Here is a 14,496-nt window from a genome sequence, read left to right as displayed (position 1 = left end):
AATGCAATGCATGTATAAATAAATACATAAATACATAGCTAATCAGTATTCATATGCAGTCATTAAAATCATATGTGCGTCTGTAACTGGAATTTATCCCTGCATAATAATCCCTGCGAAAGAATCTCTGCATATAGACAGAAACATAAGATCCGGCTAATTTAAAAGAGGAAACATGAAGAGAATGATACACAGAAGTCAACGTTAGCAAGCCCAGTTCTAATCCTTCATAAATACCAATAACAGAAACGTATTAAAAGTATAAGTCATGGAAAATACTACAAAGACATTAAAAGAAGATAGAGATGATACACCCTATAGATGTGACCCACACTACTCGACTACCCTAGTCTTTAGCCTCCATATTTTCCTATCAGAGGTCATGTCTTCGGTAAGGGCTAAATCCCTCAAATCAGATCTCAAGCAGTCTTCCCACTTTCGCCTTGGTCGTCCTTTCCTTCTGGCACCGTCGACTGTAATCGACTCTACCCTCCTTACCGCATCCGACGGTAGTCGCCTAAGGACATGCCCAAACCACCGTAGTCTTCCCTCCCTCAATTTTTCGGAAACAGACACCACCCCCAAGGACATCCTAATAGCAGAGTTTGTCGTCATATCCCTCAGAGTCCTACCACATGTCCATCGAAGCATTCTCATTTCTGCGGCCTCAATCCTCCTCACGTGATCCTTCTTGGTTGCCCAACATTCTGATCCATACAACAGCGCTGGTCTTATTGCTATTCTATAAAATTTTCCCTTAAGTTTTAGAGGGACCTTCTTGTCACACAGAACTCCAGTAGCGGCCCTCCACTTTAGCCATCCCGCCTTTATACGGTGTGTAACGTCATCATCTACACCCCCATCTTTATGTATCATAGACCCTAGGTACTTGAAACAATCCTTTGAGGGGAGAACGTGTCCTTCTATGCATACTTCTACATCTTCATCATTTTGGTTCCCATTGAAGTTTGAACATACATACTCTGTCTTTTCAATATTGATCCTTAAACCTTTTTCTTCCAAAGCAGTCTTCCAGGTAGCCAGTCTACTATTCAACTCAGATTTTGTTTCAGCAACTAAGACAATGTCGTCAGCGAAAAGTATACACCATGGTACACCGTCTGGTGTCGCACAATAGATGTCGTCCATAATCAAGGCGAAGATGTAAGGGCTAAGAGCCGACCCCTGGTGGAGTCCGATTTCCACCGGGAATGCCTCGGTGTCGCCAACTGTAGTCCTGACGTAAGTAGTAGATCTACAGTACATATCACGAATCGCCCGGATATAAGCAGTTGGGATCCGTCTAGTTTCCAAAGTCTTCCAGATCGTATCGCGGGGAACACTATCATAAGCCTTCTCAAGGTCAATGAACGCCATGTGAAGATCTCTAGACTTTTCCCTATATTTCTCCATAAGCCGTCGAAGTAGATGAATCGCCTCCGTGGTAGACCTGCCTGGCATAAAGCCAAATTGGTTTTCCGAAACCCTAGTAACTTGTCTCAACCTAGCCTCTATCACCCTTTCCCATAGCTTCATGGTATGGCTGAGGAGTTTAATACCTCTGTAGTTACCACAACGTTGGGGATCTCCTTTATTTTTATAGATTGGTATCACCGTAGACTCTCTCCACTCCTCTGGCATCTTGGCAGTCTCTAAAATAATATTAAAGATGTTGGTCAACCACTTAACTCCCTCTTCTCCTAGGGCCAACCACACAGTGATAGGAATTTGATCAGGACCGACAGCTTTGTCCCTTCCCATCTTTCTAAGAGCCATTTTGACTTCCTCCAACCCAATCCTACTTGTAGGGCAGTCATTGGCCGTAGTATGATAGTCGGCTAACCCATCAACGATACTATCTCTACATGGAGAGGCACCGTCATTAAATAAGCCAAAGAAGTAACTACCCCAAACCCTCTTAATATCGTGATCTTTCGCTAAAAGAACACCATTGTTGTCCTTAATAAACCTAATGTTACCTAGATCCTTTTTCCTAATCTCCCTAGATTTTGCAAGTCTGAAGATGCCATTTTGTCCTTCCTTGGTGTCTAATCTCTTGTACATTTCCTCGTATGCCTTATCCTTTGCTTTAGCTACCGTTTTCTTGGCTTCCCGCTTTGCCTCCTGGTATCTTTGTTTAGCTCTCGACCTTTCTTCGTCGTCATTGCATTGTAGAAACTCCTTGAAGCAAGTTTGTTTTGTCTTCACCTTAGTTTGGACTTCGTCGTTCCACCACCACGATTCTTTATGTTCCTTGGCCTTCCCCGTCGACAACCCAAGGGTATTTTTGCCAACATCTCTGATGGAATTTGCCATATTTTTCCATAACATATCTGCATTTTTTGAGTTTGTAGTTTCAAAACTTGTATTAGACAAAACCTTACCCCGTCGAATATCAAAACATTACTCCAAATATTTCAAAAATCATTTTTAATCCTTACTTAAGTGTAAAATTAAGTTTTAATCTTAAATCAATTTCAAAATAATCTTTCAAAGTATTTCGAACCATTTCAAAGCCAAAAATTCCAGATTGCTCAGAGGGAACCGATTCCCCCTCAAGGGGGTACCGATTCCCCCCTGAACGGTTTGGCTCCGAGATTTCCAGAATGCTCGGAGGGAATCGATTCCCCCATAGGGGGTACCGATTCCCCCTGTTCAACGGTCGAAATATTTGAATTTTACACTTAGGGAACCGATTCCCTATGAGGAGGAACCGATTCCCCCCACGCTCCAAGCATTTTTATTAAATGTTTTCACACTTAAACGGCTATATTATCTTCATTAATTATCCCCAACGTTCAGAAGTGATTCAAGGTGTATTTAAACAAGTTCTGAAGCCCTTGATCAACAAGAAATCATAGAGAAACAAGAGAGAAAGCATCAAACACCAAGTTTGTGCAAATCAAGCCAATTTTCCTTTCAATATTCATTTTGCTTTCAAGAACACTATTTGTGCTCATTTGTAATTATCTTTGAGTGTTCTTTTCTTGTTCTAGAATTGTGCAAACATCTTACCTTGTGAGGTTTTCCTTGTAAGTTTGCAAATTTGTAATCTTCTCTTTGAGAAAGAGTGTTCTCAAGAATTGGGGTATATTCTTGAGGGTGTTGTAAGGTTATCTCTTTGGCCTCAAAAGAAAGAACAAATTAGTGAATTTGTTGGGAAATCCTTAGTGTGGATAGCTAAGGTAGTGGACGTAGACTTTGATTGAGAAAGTCGAACCACTCTAAATCGCTGTGCAATTACTTTCAATTTTCTGCAAAAGCTTCCACCAAATTTTTAATTGCCAATTCACCCCCCTCTTGGCCAAATCCGTCAATTGATTAACTCAACATATTGGCTAGCAGATTTTCGACGTCAACGTGCCGTAACCAAGGAGGAAAGGTTCAATCATGCTCATGCACAGCTTAGAAATGTTATAGAGTGTGCCTATGGAGTTCTGAAAGCAAGATTCCCAATCCTAAAGCAAATGGCTCCTTATCATTTTCCAATACAACGAGACATAGTGATTGCATGTTTTGTGGTCCATAATTTTATAAGAAAATGCAAAGTTTATGATCAATTATTTATGGATTTCGACGAGAACAACATGTTTTCTTCTGAAGAACAAGATAATGGAAACAAACAAGACGAGATAAATAGAGTTGAATGGGGTCCTCAAGGCAATGAGTATATGGCTAATCTACGTGATCACATTGCTAATAAGTTATTTTTAAATGCTTCAAATAAATATCTTTTTTTTGGTTGATTTGTCTAGAACAAAAGAATGCTTGTTATGTATTTTGTTTCATCAAAAATATAAACCACTCTTTTATGTTATTTCATGTTAGTAGATTTGTTTATTATGAATGTTGATAAATTATCTAAAAAATGTGTTTAACAAATATATTTTATTTTGGCACAAAATCATACAAAAAGGTAATATGATCATTTTTGTCATTCAGACCGGCCATTCAGATGTATTATCAAACAAATTTTCTATTCAGAACTATATCATACAAAATCTCTTAATTATTTAGACTGCTAAATCATTCAGTACTAAACCATTTAGTTTTAACAAACAGTCCCTTAGAAGCCCTTTGAACAAGTAAAAAAGGTTGCGTTGTTTAGTCGTTTTCTACTTATAAAAGGCTGGCAAATTGACTGGGATTGGTCATGGGGTCTATACACATAAGGACAATTTGTCTCTTTGTTTCGAGTCCCCACTTAATAACCATTGGCATTTTGGTCCATTCTCTCTCTTCAATAGCATTAGCATCTGCTATGGATGAAGCTAGAAATTTTATAAAAGAAAATAAAGATAAAATTGTAAAGGTATTGAAAAATTAATCTAAATGGAATGGAACTAATTAATTAATTTTGCGGATGATCAATGATATACGTTTATTTAATTCGGTATAAAACTAAAAAGCCTAAATTATATATCATGGCAATAAGGGACTAAAATATAATTTAACCAGTTTAAAAGGGGACCAACGCCATTCCATCCACGACTCACTGACGTGAATAAAGTTAACCCCGATTACTTATTCATTTATAAAGTATGTTTGTATGTTAATTCATCTGTACTCCAAAAAAGGAATCTTATTTTTTGATACGTTCGAAAATTCTAAAGTAGAATTCGAATCGATTCAAAAATTTACAAGTTTAAAATTGTTAAGCTCGGTTCGAATTCAAAATCAAAATTTGAAGCTCAACTTTAGCTCAAAAAATTAAAACTCAAAACATTCTTAAACATAGTTCGATTGAAGCTCGAACAAGTGTTTAGTTCAAGATCGAACTCGAGTTCGAATTTGAAACTTATTCGAATTTGAAACTTAAGTATACAAAAGCCTTATATTACATTTAAAAAAAATTAAATTTAATATTATTATTGAATTAATTTAAAATTTTAATAGATGGTTTTTTTCAAGTTGCTCACAATAATTTCGAATCAGATATAAAGTAATTTGTTTTTATTCATTATAAACTCAAGTAACTTGCGATATATGGTCTCACCACTCTAATACCAACAAAATGAAACTGCCATTTTGGTTTTGATTCACATCATTAGAGGCCGTTGGACCACCAAGATTTGGGTCTCATTTTGCTTCAATTACCATAAAATCATGGCCCATGAAATGCCATTGTCAATATGAATAGCCAGTAGTCATTACCTGTATCAGCATTGCCTGTATGGAGCTAGTCAGAGCACTAAAACAGAAAACGTTGGCATTTGAGGAAGCAAACAGTAATACTGTTGAGATCAAAGATCATCCATTTCTCCTCTTGAAGGTGGTATACGCCGTCTGATCGTTTACTGGTCCCCACACCAATCACTGAACCCCTTTTTGTTCTTTCTTGTCCACTTCACGTGCATGGACCCCATTCAACCGACGTCGTTTTAGAATCAAGTTTGTTATTGAACTTTGGAGTAGCAAAATATACAGAGCGTGATGGGGGTGAGGAGCAGTGGTAGCTTCAAAAGCTCACTCTTCCCTCACCACTAACGCACTCAGTCTTTTTGTTATTTGGTTTCCACGCTCCCCGGTGCTAAAAATTTTACCCTTCGATTTCAATGTAGATGTAGTAGCCTAATAAATCCGGGGCAGCAAGATTTTACAGATCTCTTCTTGCATTTCTTGCTTGAACCCTCTACTTCTCTAAGCTGAAAAAAAGTGTTGAATATGGGATTAATGACCTTCTGCTTGTTCTTCTTTTGTTTTCTGGGTCTTACTGGTACGTACAAGTATAGAGCTTGAAAATCAAACCTTATGCTGTTTTTTTCTTCTCTAAATGTGGGTTCTTTTTGTTCTACATTTTCGTCTTCTGAAAGCATTTTGTGTTCCCCTTTTTGCAGGCGCAGGTCAAGAAACTATTGAATACCTTAAGCTTTATGAAACAAGTGCAGAGGTTATTCATGCATTATCTCACGATGATCTTCCTTTAGCTGTTCATGTGAATGGCAATATCCTCAGGGAGGTCTCTAGCAGTGTTTTGAAGGCTGAGAGTTGGCTCAGGCTCCATGTTCTAGCCCACTTTCCAGCTACCAAAATCACTACCATTCTTGTGGGTGAAACCTTTCTCTGTCAGATTAATGAGGAAGAAAGTTTAGGTTTTTTATTACCATCTATGAAGAACATTTATCACTCTCTTACAAGGTGGGGTCTAGAGAAAGATATCAAAGTTTCAGCCGCTTTCTCTTCCAAATGTTTGATGCAAAACTCTGCTCTTTTTAGTGATGGTTTGGCTAAGAATGTCATTAAATCTCTGTTGGGCTTCTTCCAAAACACAAACTCCACTTATTCCATTATTGCTCCTCCAAATTTGTCTTCCTCTTCACTACTACTATCTTCCCACCTGGATTTCATGAAAAAGTTCGGATCTTTTGAGCTTACAAAGGTCAATGTGGTAGTCAATAGTCAACACGTGAAAACCCCCATAAGCAGGAAGCTCTCGGCCTTCCCAGCTAGACCAACCTCGTCGCCGGAAACCACTGCCCGTGTAGTCAAAAAGTCTCATCCTCCTCAATACCCCACCGTTTCACCTCCTCCATTTTCCTTCCCTGTTGATTCTCCACCGCCATTTTACTTCCCCATTGCTCCAGAGCTGCCTCCGCCGTTTGTGCCCGCCAGCTCACCTACTGGCTTCCATTTGCCTCCTTGTAATCCAGCTTATGACGACACTGCTCCAGCACCACAGACGGCGATGATGCAACAAAAGCTTTGGTGTGTGGCTAAGCCTAGTGTTCCTTCCGATACTCTACAGGAAGCAATGGACTACGCTTGTGGTGAAGGCGGTGCTGATTGTAAAGAACTTATGCCAGACGGGAACTGTTTCTATCCAGACACCATTGTTGCTCATGCTTCTTATGCTTTCAACAGTTACTGGCAGAAGACCAAGAGAGATGGTGGAACTTGCAATTTTGGTGGCACTGCTATGATCATCAATGCTGACCCGAGTAAATTGAACTTAACCTATATAATTAGTTTTCACTTAAAGTGAAGCTCTCTTGCCTTAATTTCTTATGAGTTGTTTAATTACAACATGATTTCATGTTCGTTTCAGGTTTTCTTCAATGTCGGTTTGATCTCAGCTGAACAATGGAAAATGTTGTGTTTGTTTCAGCACAAACTGGGATATCTGCGGGGTCTGATTCCAGGGTGAATTTGTCTCTTTCTTTATGCCTTTTATCCTTAGTGTTTAGCTCGGTAGCGAGTAGGACTTAAAGATTTTGTTTCTTTAGCTATGGGGTATCCTATTACAAATTTGCAAGACCCCTTTTTACTATGATTTAATATATATTATGCCCTTTTGCCTTAAAACCCTTTATCTCTGCTTGATCTCTTTAGTTTAAATAATCTCTTTGCCCTTTTATTTTCGACACCAGCAAAACATAGCTGCCATGTGGTGCCGTACTACTGCCGAGCCATAAAGTGGCCGGCCCCGGGTCATGTACTGAATGTCATCAACCCGTTGGCAACAACATGACTTGATCAGTCGGGCCGTTACTCTCTACCTCTATGAGATACCAATTAGCAAATAGCAGGCCAACTTATTCAAAGCATTAAAAATTAATAAATATATACAACAAAATACAACTATAACAAGCCTACGTCTTGACTTAGATTACAGCAAACCAGTCATTTTCATGCATTTCAAGGGTATCGGAATACCTGTAAATTAACCTTTTGTTATATCAATAAATTTCACTATCTATACTTTGAAAGTTCCTATATCGAGACAATGGCTTTATCATGTTAGAAAATCTTTGTGCTTATCACCTTTTTGATGAGATAATGCGGGAGAGTAAGAGTTAAAGAAGCCGATCATTTAGTTAAGCTAAGCTAATTAATGTCGTGGTCAGTGGTCGACGTCGAGCGCGCTAGCTAGTCCTTGGCCTACACATTGCACGGTTTCTCGTGGGCTCGCAGCTTGCCCTCCTGCTCATAACTCACCGGTTCATGGACAGGTGGGCCACCCAAGTAATTTCGGGGTGACTCAACCCACTTCTGCTATGGCAAACATGGTACAAAAGCTAAACACACCCATCTCTCATGTTTCCACGGCACTCACTACACAAAAAAGAATGAAAATTTGGATATACTTTTACCAACTCACTTTCAAGGCTTCTGTTCATATTACTGCTGGAAAAAGAGCAGAAAAGTTGAAGAACAGACCAAGTCCTGGTTTTGACTTGAAAACAGGGAGTAATTAAGTCCCAAATTGTTTTTGTTTATAAAAACTATAGTAATTAGTAACCCAATCTACACTTCACTCACCCAATGGACGACGACGTGCTAACATATCTGTAGACTAAAACTTTCTCTCAAGCAGTTTCCTTCCATCCTTTTATATTCCTTTTTCCTTCCAATATAAAAATCCTTCCTTTTCACTCAAAAGCAAGAGAAAAACGTCCCTTCAATGGCTCTTGAAACGTTGAATTCTCCAACTTCAGCACCTCCACTGCTCCGCCGTGATGACATGGTGAACCGCCACTGTGTTGAGCCATGGACTAAGAGGAAAAGAACGAAACGACCCAGAATTGAAAACCCACCAACAGAAGAAGAATACTTGGCTCTTTGCCTTCTCATGTTGGCTCAGGGGACCACCGCCACCACCAGAAACAACGTCTCTGCCGCCGCGAAAAGCTCCCTCAATCATTACAAGTGTAAAGTTTGTAACAGGGCATTTCCAACTTATAAAGCTTTAGGTGGACACAAGTCCAGTCACCGGAAACTTGTCGTTGCAGCTGACGAACACCCTACTTCCACCACCGCTCCTGTTGAAGATAAATTCTCCGCTTCCGGTTCCGTCATAGCCAAGACGAGTACGACTACAAATTCACCTCCTCCCATGGTGAACAACCAAGGTGGCAAGACTCGCACGTGTAAGATCTGTTACAAGACGTTTTCTTCTGGTCAAGCCTTGGGAGGGCATAAACGATGCCACTATGATGCTGGCACCGACAGCAGCAGCAATAATAATAACAGCGGTAGCGATGGTGTTAAATTATCGAGCCAAAGTCAACTTGACTTTGACTTGAATTTACCTGCTGCCCCAGAGGTAACTAGTATTGTAGACGTTCATCGGGAAGATAAATTTTCCAACATCGATGAAGAGTTGGAGAGCCCTTCCGCCGACGGCAAAGCACGGCGACTACCACGTTTATTGAATGTTATTGTAAAAGATCAGATTTAGATTCGGTGAATGATTGAAGTGGACTTTGCTGTTGTTTATTTTATTTTTCCGATTTAATTTGCATGTTCATCGTTATTTATTTATATATTTTTAGAACTTTTTCGGTTTTGTTTATCTACCTGAGTTTTGTTATCTACAAAAACTTTGTTTGGTTAAATGAAGATTAAATATTATGATATACCCCGACTTCGCCATATATATATATATATACACCTTACGACCTAAAAGTACCCAAAAATCATATGTTCATCAGTGCCAAATTTGATTATTGTTTTGTATGTTATCAATATTATAATCGGAGTATCAATACCAACAATACAAAACAGATAAAATATTACTCATTATTGTTTTGAATGATTTTTAAGATTTTTCAATCCTATTTCAAATGTTCCTAACTATTATTGTCGTTAAATTTAAATTCGACCAATATTATCAAGACACTGATACCTTTTATGTTGAGGTGAATATCCAAGGAAGACACACAATTTTGACCTATAGTCAAACTTGTGTTGATTTTAGGCCTTAAGTAGGGAAAGCAATGATATCCAAATACACGCAATAGACTATAATATGGTTGCTTTCTATACACCTTTTGATATGTCGATATACCACCAAGGACACCAGTCGGTATCCTATTAATAAAAAACACAACAGTTAAACCACATAAGACCAAGAACGAAAAAGAACATATGCTTGAGCCAATGGCGTTAGAGTTGTGTCGATGATTTGACGGTGCCTTCTTTCAACTACACCATTATGTTGGAAAGTGCGAGGACATGAGATTCTATGTTGAACCCCCGCTGCTGCTAGAGTTGCCCCCAATGCACGAAATTCACCTCACTCATCTGTCTGCAAAGCTAACAAGTTGCATCAGAACTGATTTTTAATCATAGCATGAAACATATTGAATGTCTATAAAACATTTGATTTATTTTTTAACAGATAAACCCAGTAGTGTCTGTTGTACAAGTAAAAGAAAGACGCGTGATATTACAAACCAGTCGATTTAACTAGTGTAAGAACCTATACATCAGCCTCAACTAATTTAAACATGCAAGACTAAACTGTAATAGAACTAGAAAAAGGTAAATAATGAATTCTGCCTAACTGACAAGCATCACATAATGTTGACACACTCTTATCATTAGATGTTATCAAGATGTTATTGACAATAGTAGTAGCAGGATGATCCAAGCGCCTATGCCACAACTAAAAGTTGTTGACAGCATTGGTGCTTTAATTATTCGTAGATGATGCAGTAATAATATGAACTAATCCATGAGATGCAGATGCAAGTTCAAAACAGTAAAGACCATCCACCAATTTATTTTCCAACAGCACGTTTCTAGTGGTTTCATCATTCACAAAACATTTAGTGGAATAAAACTCAAGATAAACATTATTATCTCTAGTAAACCTAGAGATAGGTAATAGGTTTCGGGTAATCTGAGGGACACAGAGAACATTATCAAGATCTAAGTTATGAGTAGCAACATGAATAAATGTTTTACCAACAAAAGAAATAGCAAGAGTGGAGTCATCACGTAAAAATGCACCTTCCTATCACCTGTATAACATTGAACTTTTTGAGCAGCAGACTGTTCATAGGTCACATGGTGAGTGGCTCCTGAGTTAGGAAACCAAAGATCTGACACCAAGAGCATCCTTTTAGCTATTAGGGAATTAACATGAGCAGTATCATAAGTGTCATCCTCAACAGAACCTTCAATCCCTGCAAAATCATTAACAAAATTATTATAACATGAATCAACAGTCTCATTAGACAATTTACAAACATTGGCTTCCACTCTATTGTCAGGCTTAGAACGAGACGCTCATACCATTTGAAGTTTTGGTCAAAACAATGCCAGCACCTGTAAACTAAATGCCCTAATTTATTACTTCAACTGTATTCATTGTAACGCCCCATACCCGGTTCAGAGCCTGAGCCGGATACCTGAGCGTACATTAAGTTCCAATCGTGTTGGATGGATCAGGATCCACATTACGCACATTTCGCGGAAGCAAACAAATTAAAATCTCTTACTATTCTTCACACACAATGTTCAGTGTAACTAACATGCAATTGAATCTCAATTAAACATTCAAACATTAAATTTAAACATTTAGGGGTATTTCTATCATTTCACATCATATAATAAATCAAAAAGTCAAATCATCCAATTAAGGTTACTACATGTTAAACATTTTCATAAGGAAGCATCACACAAAATTTCATACCAATCAGACATCAGACAATCACTCAATTGATCATACAAGATTAGGGACCTAAACTTAAATATGCAAAAATTATGTACCAAATATTAGCATGAAATTGAGGGTTCCATTATGTAATTAAATGTGTTTAAGAAGTGATCACTCTAATTTCATCAAATTTCTAATTTAAGAGTTTAAGTAATTAAACAAATCAATTTTTGGGTTAAATTGAACTCACATAATTATTCAGGGGTCAAATTATAATTTAAGAATACTTCAGACCTTTAATGAATGCAATTTCACCTTTCTATCGAGCAAAACAGCGAAACAGCGAAGGGATCGATTCTTTCTTGAAAAGGATCGATCATTTTTCACGGGGAATCGATCCTTTTGAAAAGGGATCGATTATTTGCAAAACAGAAACTTTGGGATCAATCATTTCTCCTAAGGGATCGATCATTTTTATGAAAAACTATAGATTTATCAAGAATATCCATATTTGGTCAACTAATCACCCATATAAAACTAATCAAGGACTAGAAACATTCTTGGGCACTATTCAACCACTTCATACATGACAAAACAAAGGTATAACATGCTTTATAACACAAATCAACACATTAATCAAGGATTTGACACCAAAAGTCAACAATTGCATAAAAGTTTATTTCAAGCATAAGTCTCCTATTCATTTTTGGCATTTAAGGTTGTTTCATGCAACCAAAGAGTCTAACACGTTTAGTTTACCAAATTACACTTAACTAAATACTCCAAACACTTCTTTAAGGACTAAAACAATATTTGAGTAATCTCATGCTTCAAGCAACAAGTTCATACTTATAAATCCAAATTCAATAAATCAAACCAACATCAAATCCCAAACATAAATCCACTTATTACAAACAAAAATCCAGCATTATAAGTCCAACAAAGTGAATAATAGGTCTAAGTCCCAAACGTCCCCAAATTGCCACACAAAGTTTCCGAAAACCATATACGTATAGCTTTATGCCTTAGCCTTGCTTGATCACACCGATGCCAAGCTCCTCGCCTCCAAACTCAACTCTAATCCTCTGAAAGATGTTAATAATGAGTGTAAGCTTATAAAGCCCAGTGAACGACTAACATTCAAAGCAATGGACATAACTAAGATAAAGATCAATCCTATATGTTCACATGTAACTTGTCCTTTACTCTACGCATATATTTCAACATCTCATGCTTGAATAATCAGCTAATGTTTTCCAAATCACTTGATTTTCCTATTAAACAAACATTAAGGATCATATAGTTCAAGAGCAATCACAAGCACACATGCACAATTATATTCCTTGGCAAATCACACAATCACACACAGTTTTTCATTTTAAGATCAACAACTTTTGTTCGAAACACAACTCACTCATTGGATAAACAAACTCTATACAACTCTCATTTTGCTTACGGACTCACATAGATCCAAAACTACGAATTGTGGAGCAAACTCAACTCCCAACCTTACCATATATCTTCTCGGAGTAAAGCTTAGTGTACCATTCAAACCCCATATAATCTCGAATCACACACTAATACAAAACACATAGAGTAATATTTCCTAGGCATGCCATTCATATCCAAGGGTCCTATTAAGAACAATAGCCAATTAATCCAATTCACCTAGAGTGATTGTCAATGATGTATAGTTTTCACATATTGATTCAAATACATTTTTAAACACATTTACGGATGGTTGTCATGATCAACCCACATATTTGGACAGTGAGAAAGTTCAGCTCATCCAATTCAACTTCAAAATATATATAGATCTTCACAAACCGTTTCCAATCCTATGCATCATTTGCAACACATCACATCCATAATTCACATTCTTATTTCCGACACAAGTGGCATCCTAAGTAAATCAACATAGTTCATATTCATCATCATAATTAACCAAATAACAAAATATATCGGAATTACAAATGCAACATTAGACAAATCTCAACCTTGAATCATGTTCATTTCCTAAGAATGAGAACCACTCACCTTGTTGTCCAAAAACCGAAAACGCTTCCAAACACTACTTCAACTTTCACCAAACTCAAAGCACCAAGTTTTCTCAACAAACACAATAAGAATCTTGCAAAGTAAATTAACACAACAAAATCTAATCTAAAATAAAGCAGAATCATCTGTTTCTAAAATAGAGCGCAAATGTCAAAAACACCGAAAAGCTTACCGAAACGCCACTCTGAAAATTCCAAACCGAAACGCACGAATCTCCACACTAAAAGATAATAGAAAACAACTATAATCAACATCTAACTCATCTAGAACAACACAAATTAACATCTACAAACCTAAATTCTCGGATTACCAAAAATATCGAAAATCAACATTGTTTTCAAGAAATCAATATCCAAATCATTTGCAATCGAAAAACTAATTTAATATGATTATAATCACTCTTAAAACAACTCAATTTCTTTAAGAAAACCTCAAAACCAATTCAAGAAATCAGCACATTAATTAGCTTCGAAAATAAATTGAAATCTTAGAAATCCTTACTTTGTTGGAAAATAGATTGAAATTTATATCATCAATGGAACTCCATTATGATCAAGCTTTAAAAACAAGAAGAGAAACTTGAGAATTAAAATCAAGATTGAGATGAGTGAATTTAGAAATCAAGAAGAAGAAGAGGAAGAATGGATAATCTTGTTTGGGAGAAAACGAGAGAAAATGGAGGAAGTTAAGAGAAGTTACTAAAATGTAAAATGAGAAGGAAATGAAAAACACGTGAACAAAAACAAGTAAATGTAATTTAGATTAAAATGAATATAGATAGATAAATGGTAAAAATGGAAAATTAAAACATTTTGATTTTGAAGGAAAAACTCTAAACATAAGCATTGGTGTAATTACTTCAAAGGTTCATTTTTTTATACATTAAATTTCAACTTTTAAATTTTTCTATTTTATCACTAATTAAATTTTTATGTATTACACAGACAACAAAATTTTTAATGACTCCAATTCACAATTGATTCGCTCGATAATCATCTAGGTAGAGTATGTTGGTTCATATAGATGATCAAACCTTTTGATAAATCGGTCATTTA

At 36.9% G+C, this 14,496-nt stretch overlaps 2 protein-coding genes across 2 annotated transcripts; both read left to right on the top strand.

The window, feature by feature from the left end:
• The first annotated feature begins 5,608 nt into the window (after nt 1-5,608).
• Nucleotides 5,609-7,307, top strand: LOC120152237 (glucan endo-1,3-beta-glucosidase 13-like). The gene is made up of 3 exons (XM_039164501.1): nt 5,609-5,716; nt 5,838-6,938; nt 7,046-7,307. The coding sequence occupies exons 1-3, from the start codon at nt 5,665-5,667 to the stop codon at nt 7,075-7,077; spliced, it is 1,185 nt and encodes a 394-aa protein (XP_039020432.1). The 5' UTR covers nt 5,609-5,664; the 3' UTR covers nt 7,078-7,307.
• A 1,083-nt stretch (nt 7,308-8,390) lies between these two features.
• Nucleotides 8,391-9,261, top strand: LOC120152238 (zinc finger protein AZF1-like). Its single transcript, XM_039164502.1, has one exon. It carries the CDS (start codon nt 8,402-8,404, stop codon nt 9,176-9,178), a length of 777 nt encoding a protein of 258 aa, XP_039020433.1. The 5' UTR covers nt 8,391-8,401; the 3' UTR covers nt 9,179-9,261.
• The last annotated feature ends 5,235 nt before the right edge of the window (nt 9,262-14,496 follow it).

The sequence above is a fragment of the Hibiscus syriacus genome, unplaced genomic scaffold (assembly GCF_006381635.1).
Source record: "Hibiscus syriacus cultivar Baekdansim isolate YM2019G1 unplaced genomic scaffold, ASM638163v2 tig00111088_pilon, whole genome shotgun sequence".
In the NCBI taxonomy this organism is placed as follows: Eukaryota; Viridiplantae; Streptophyta; class Magnoliopsida; order Malvales; family Malvaceae; genus Hibiscus; species Hibiscus syriacus.
The sequence above is the reverse complement of the archived record's forward strand: the minus strand, read 5'-3'. Positions and strand labels throughout refer to the sequence as shown.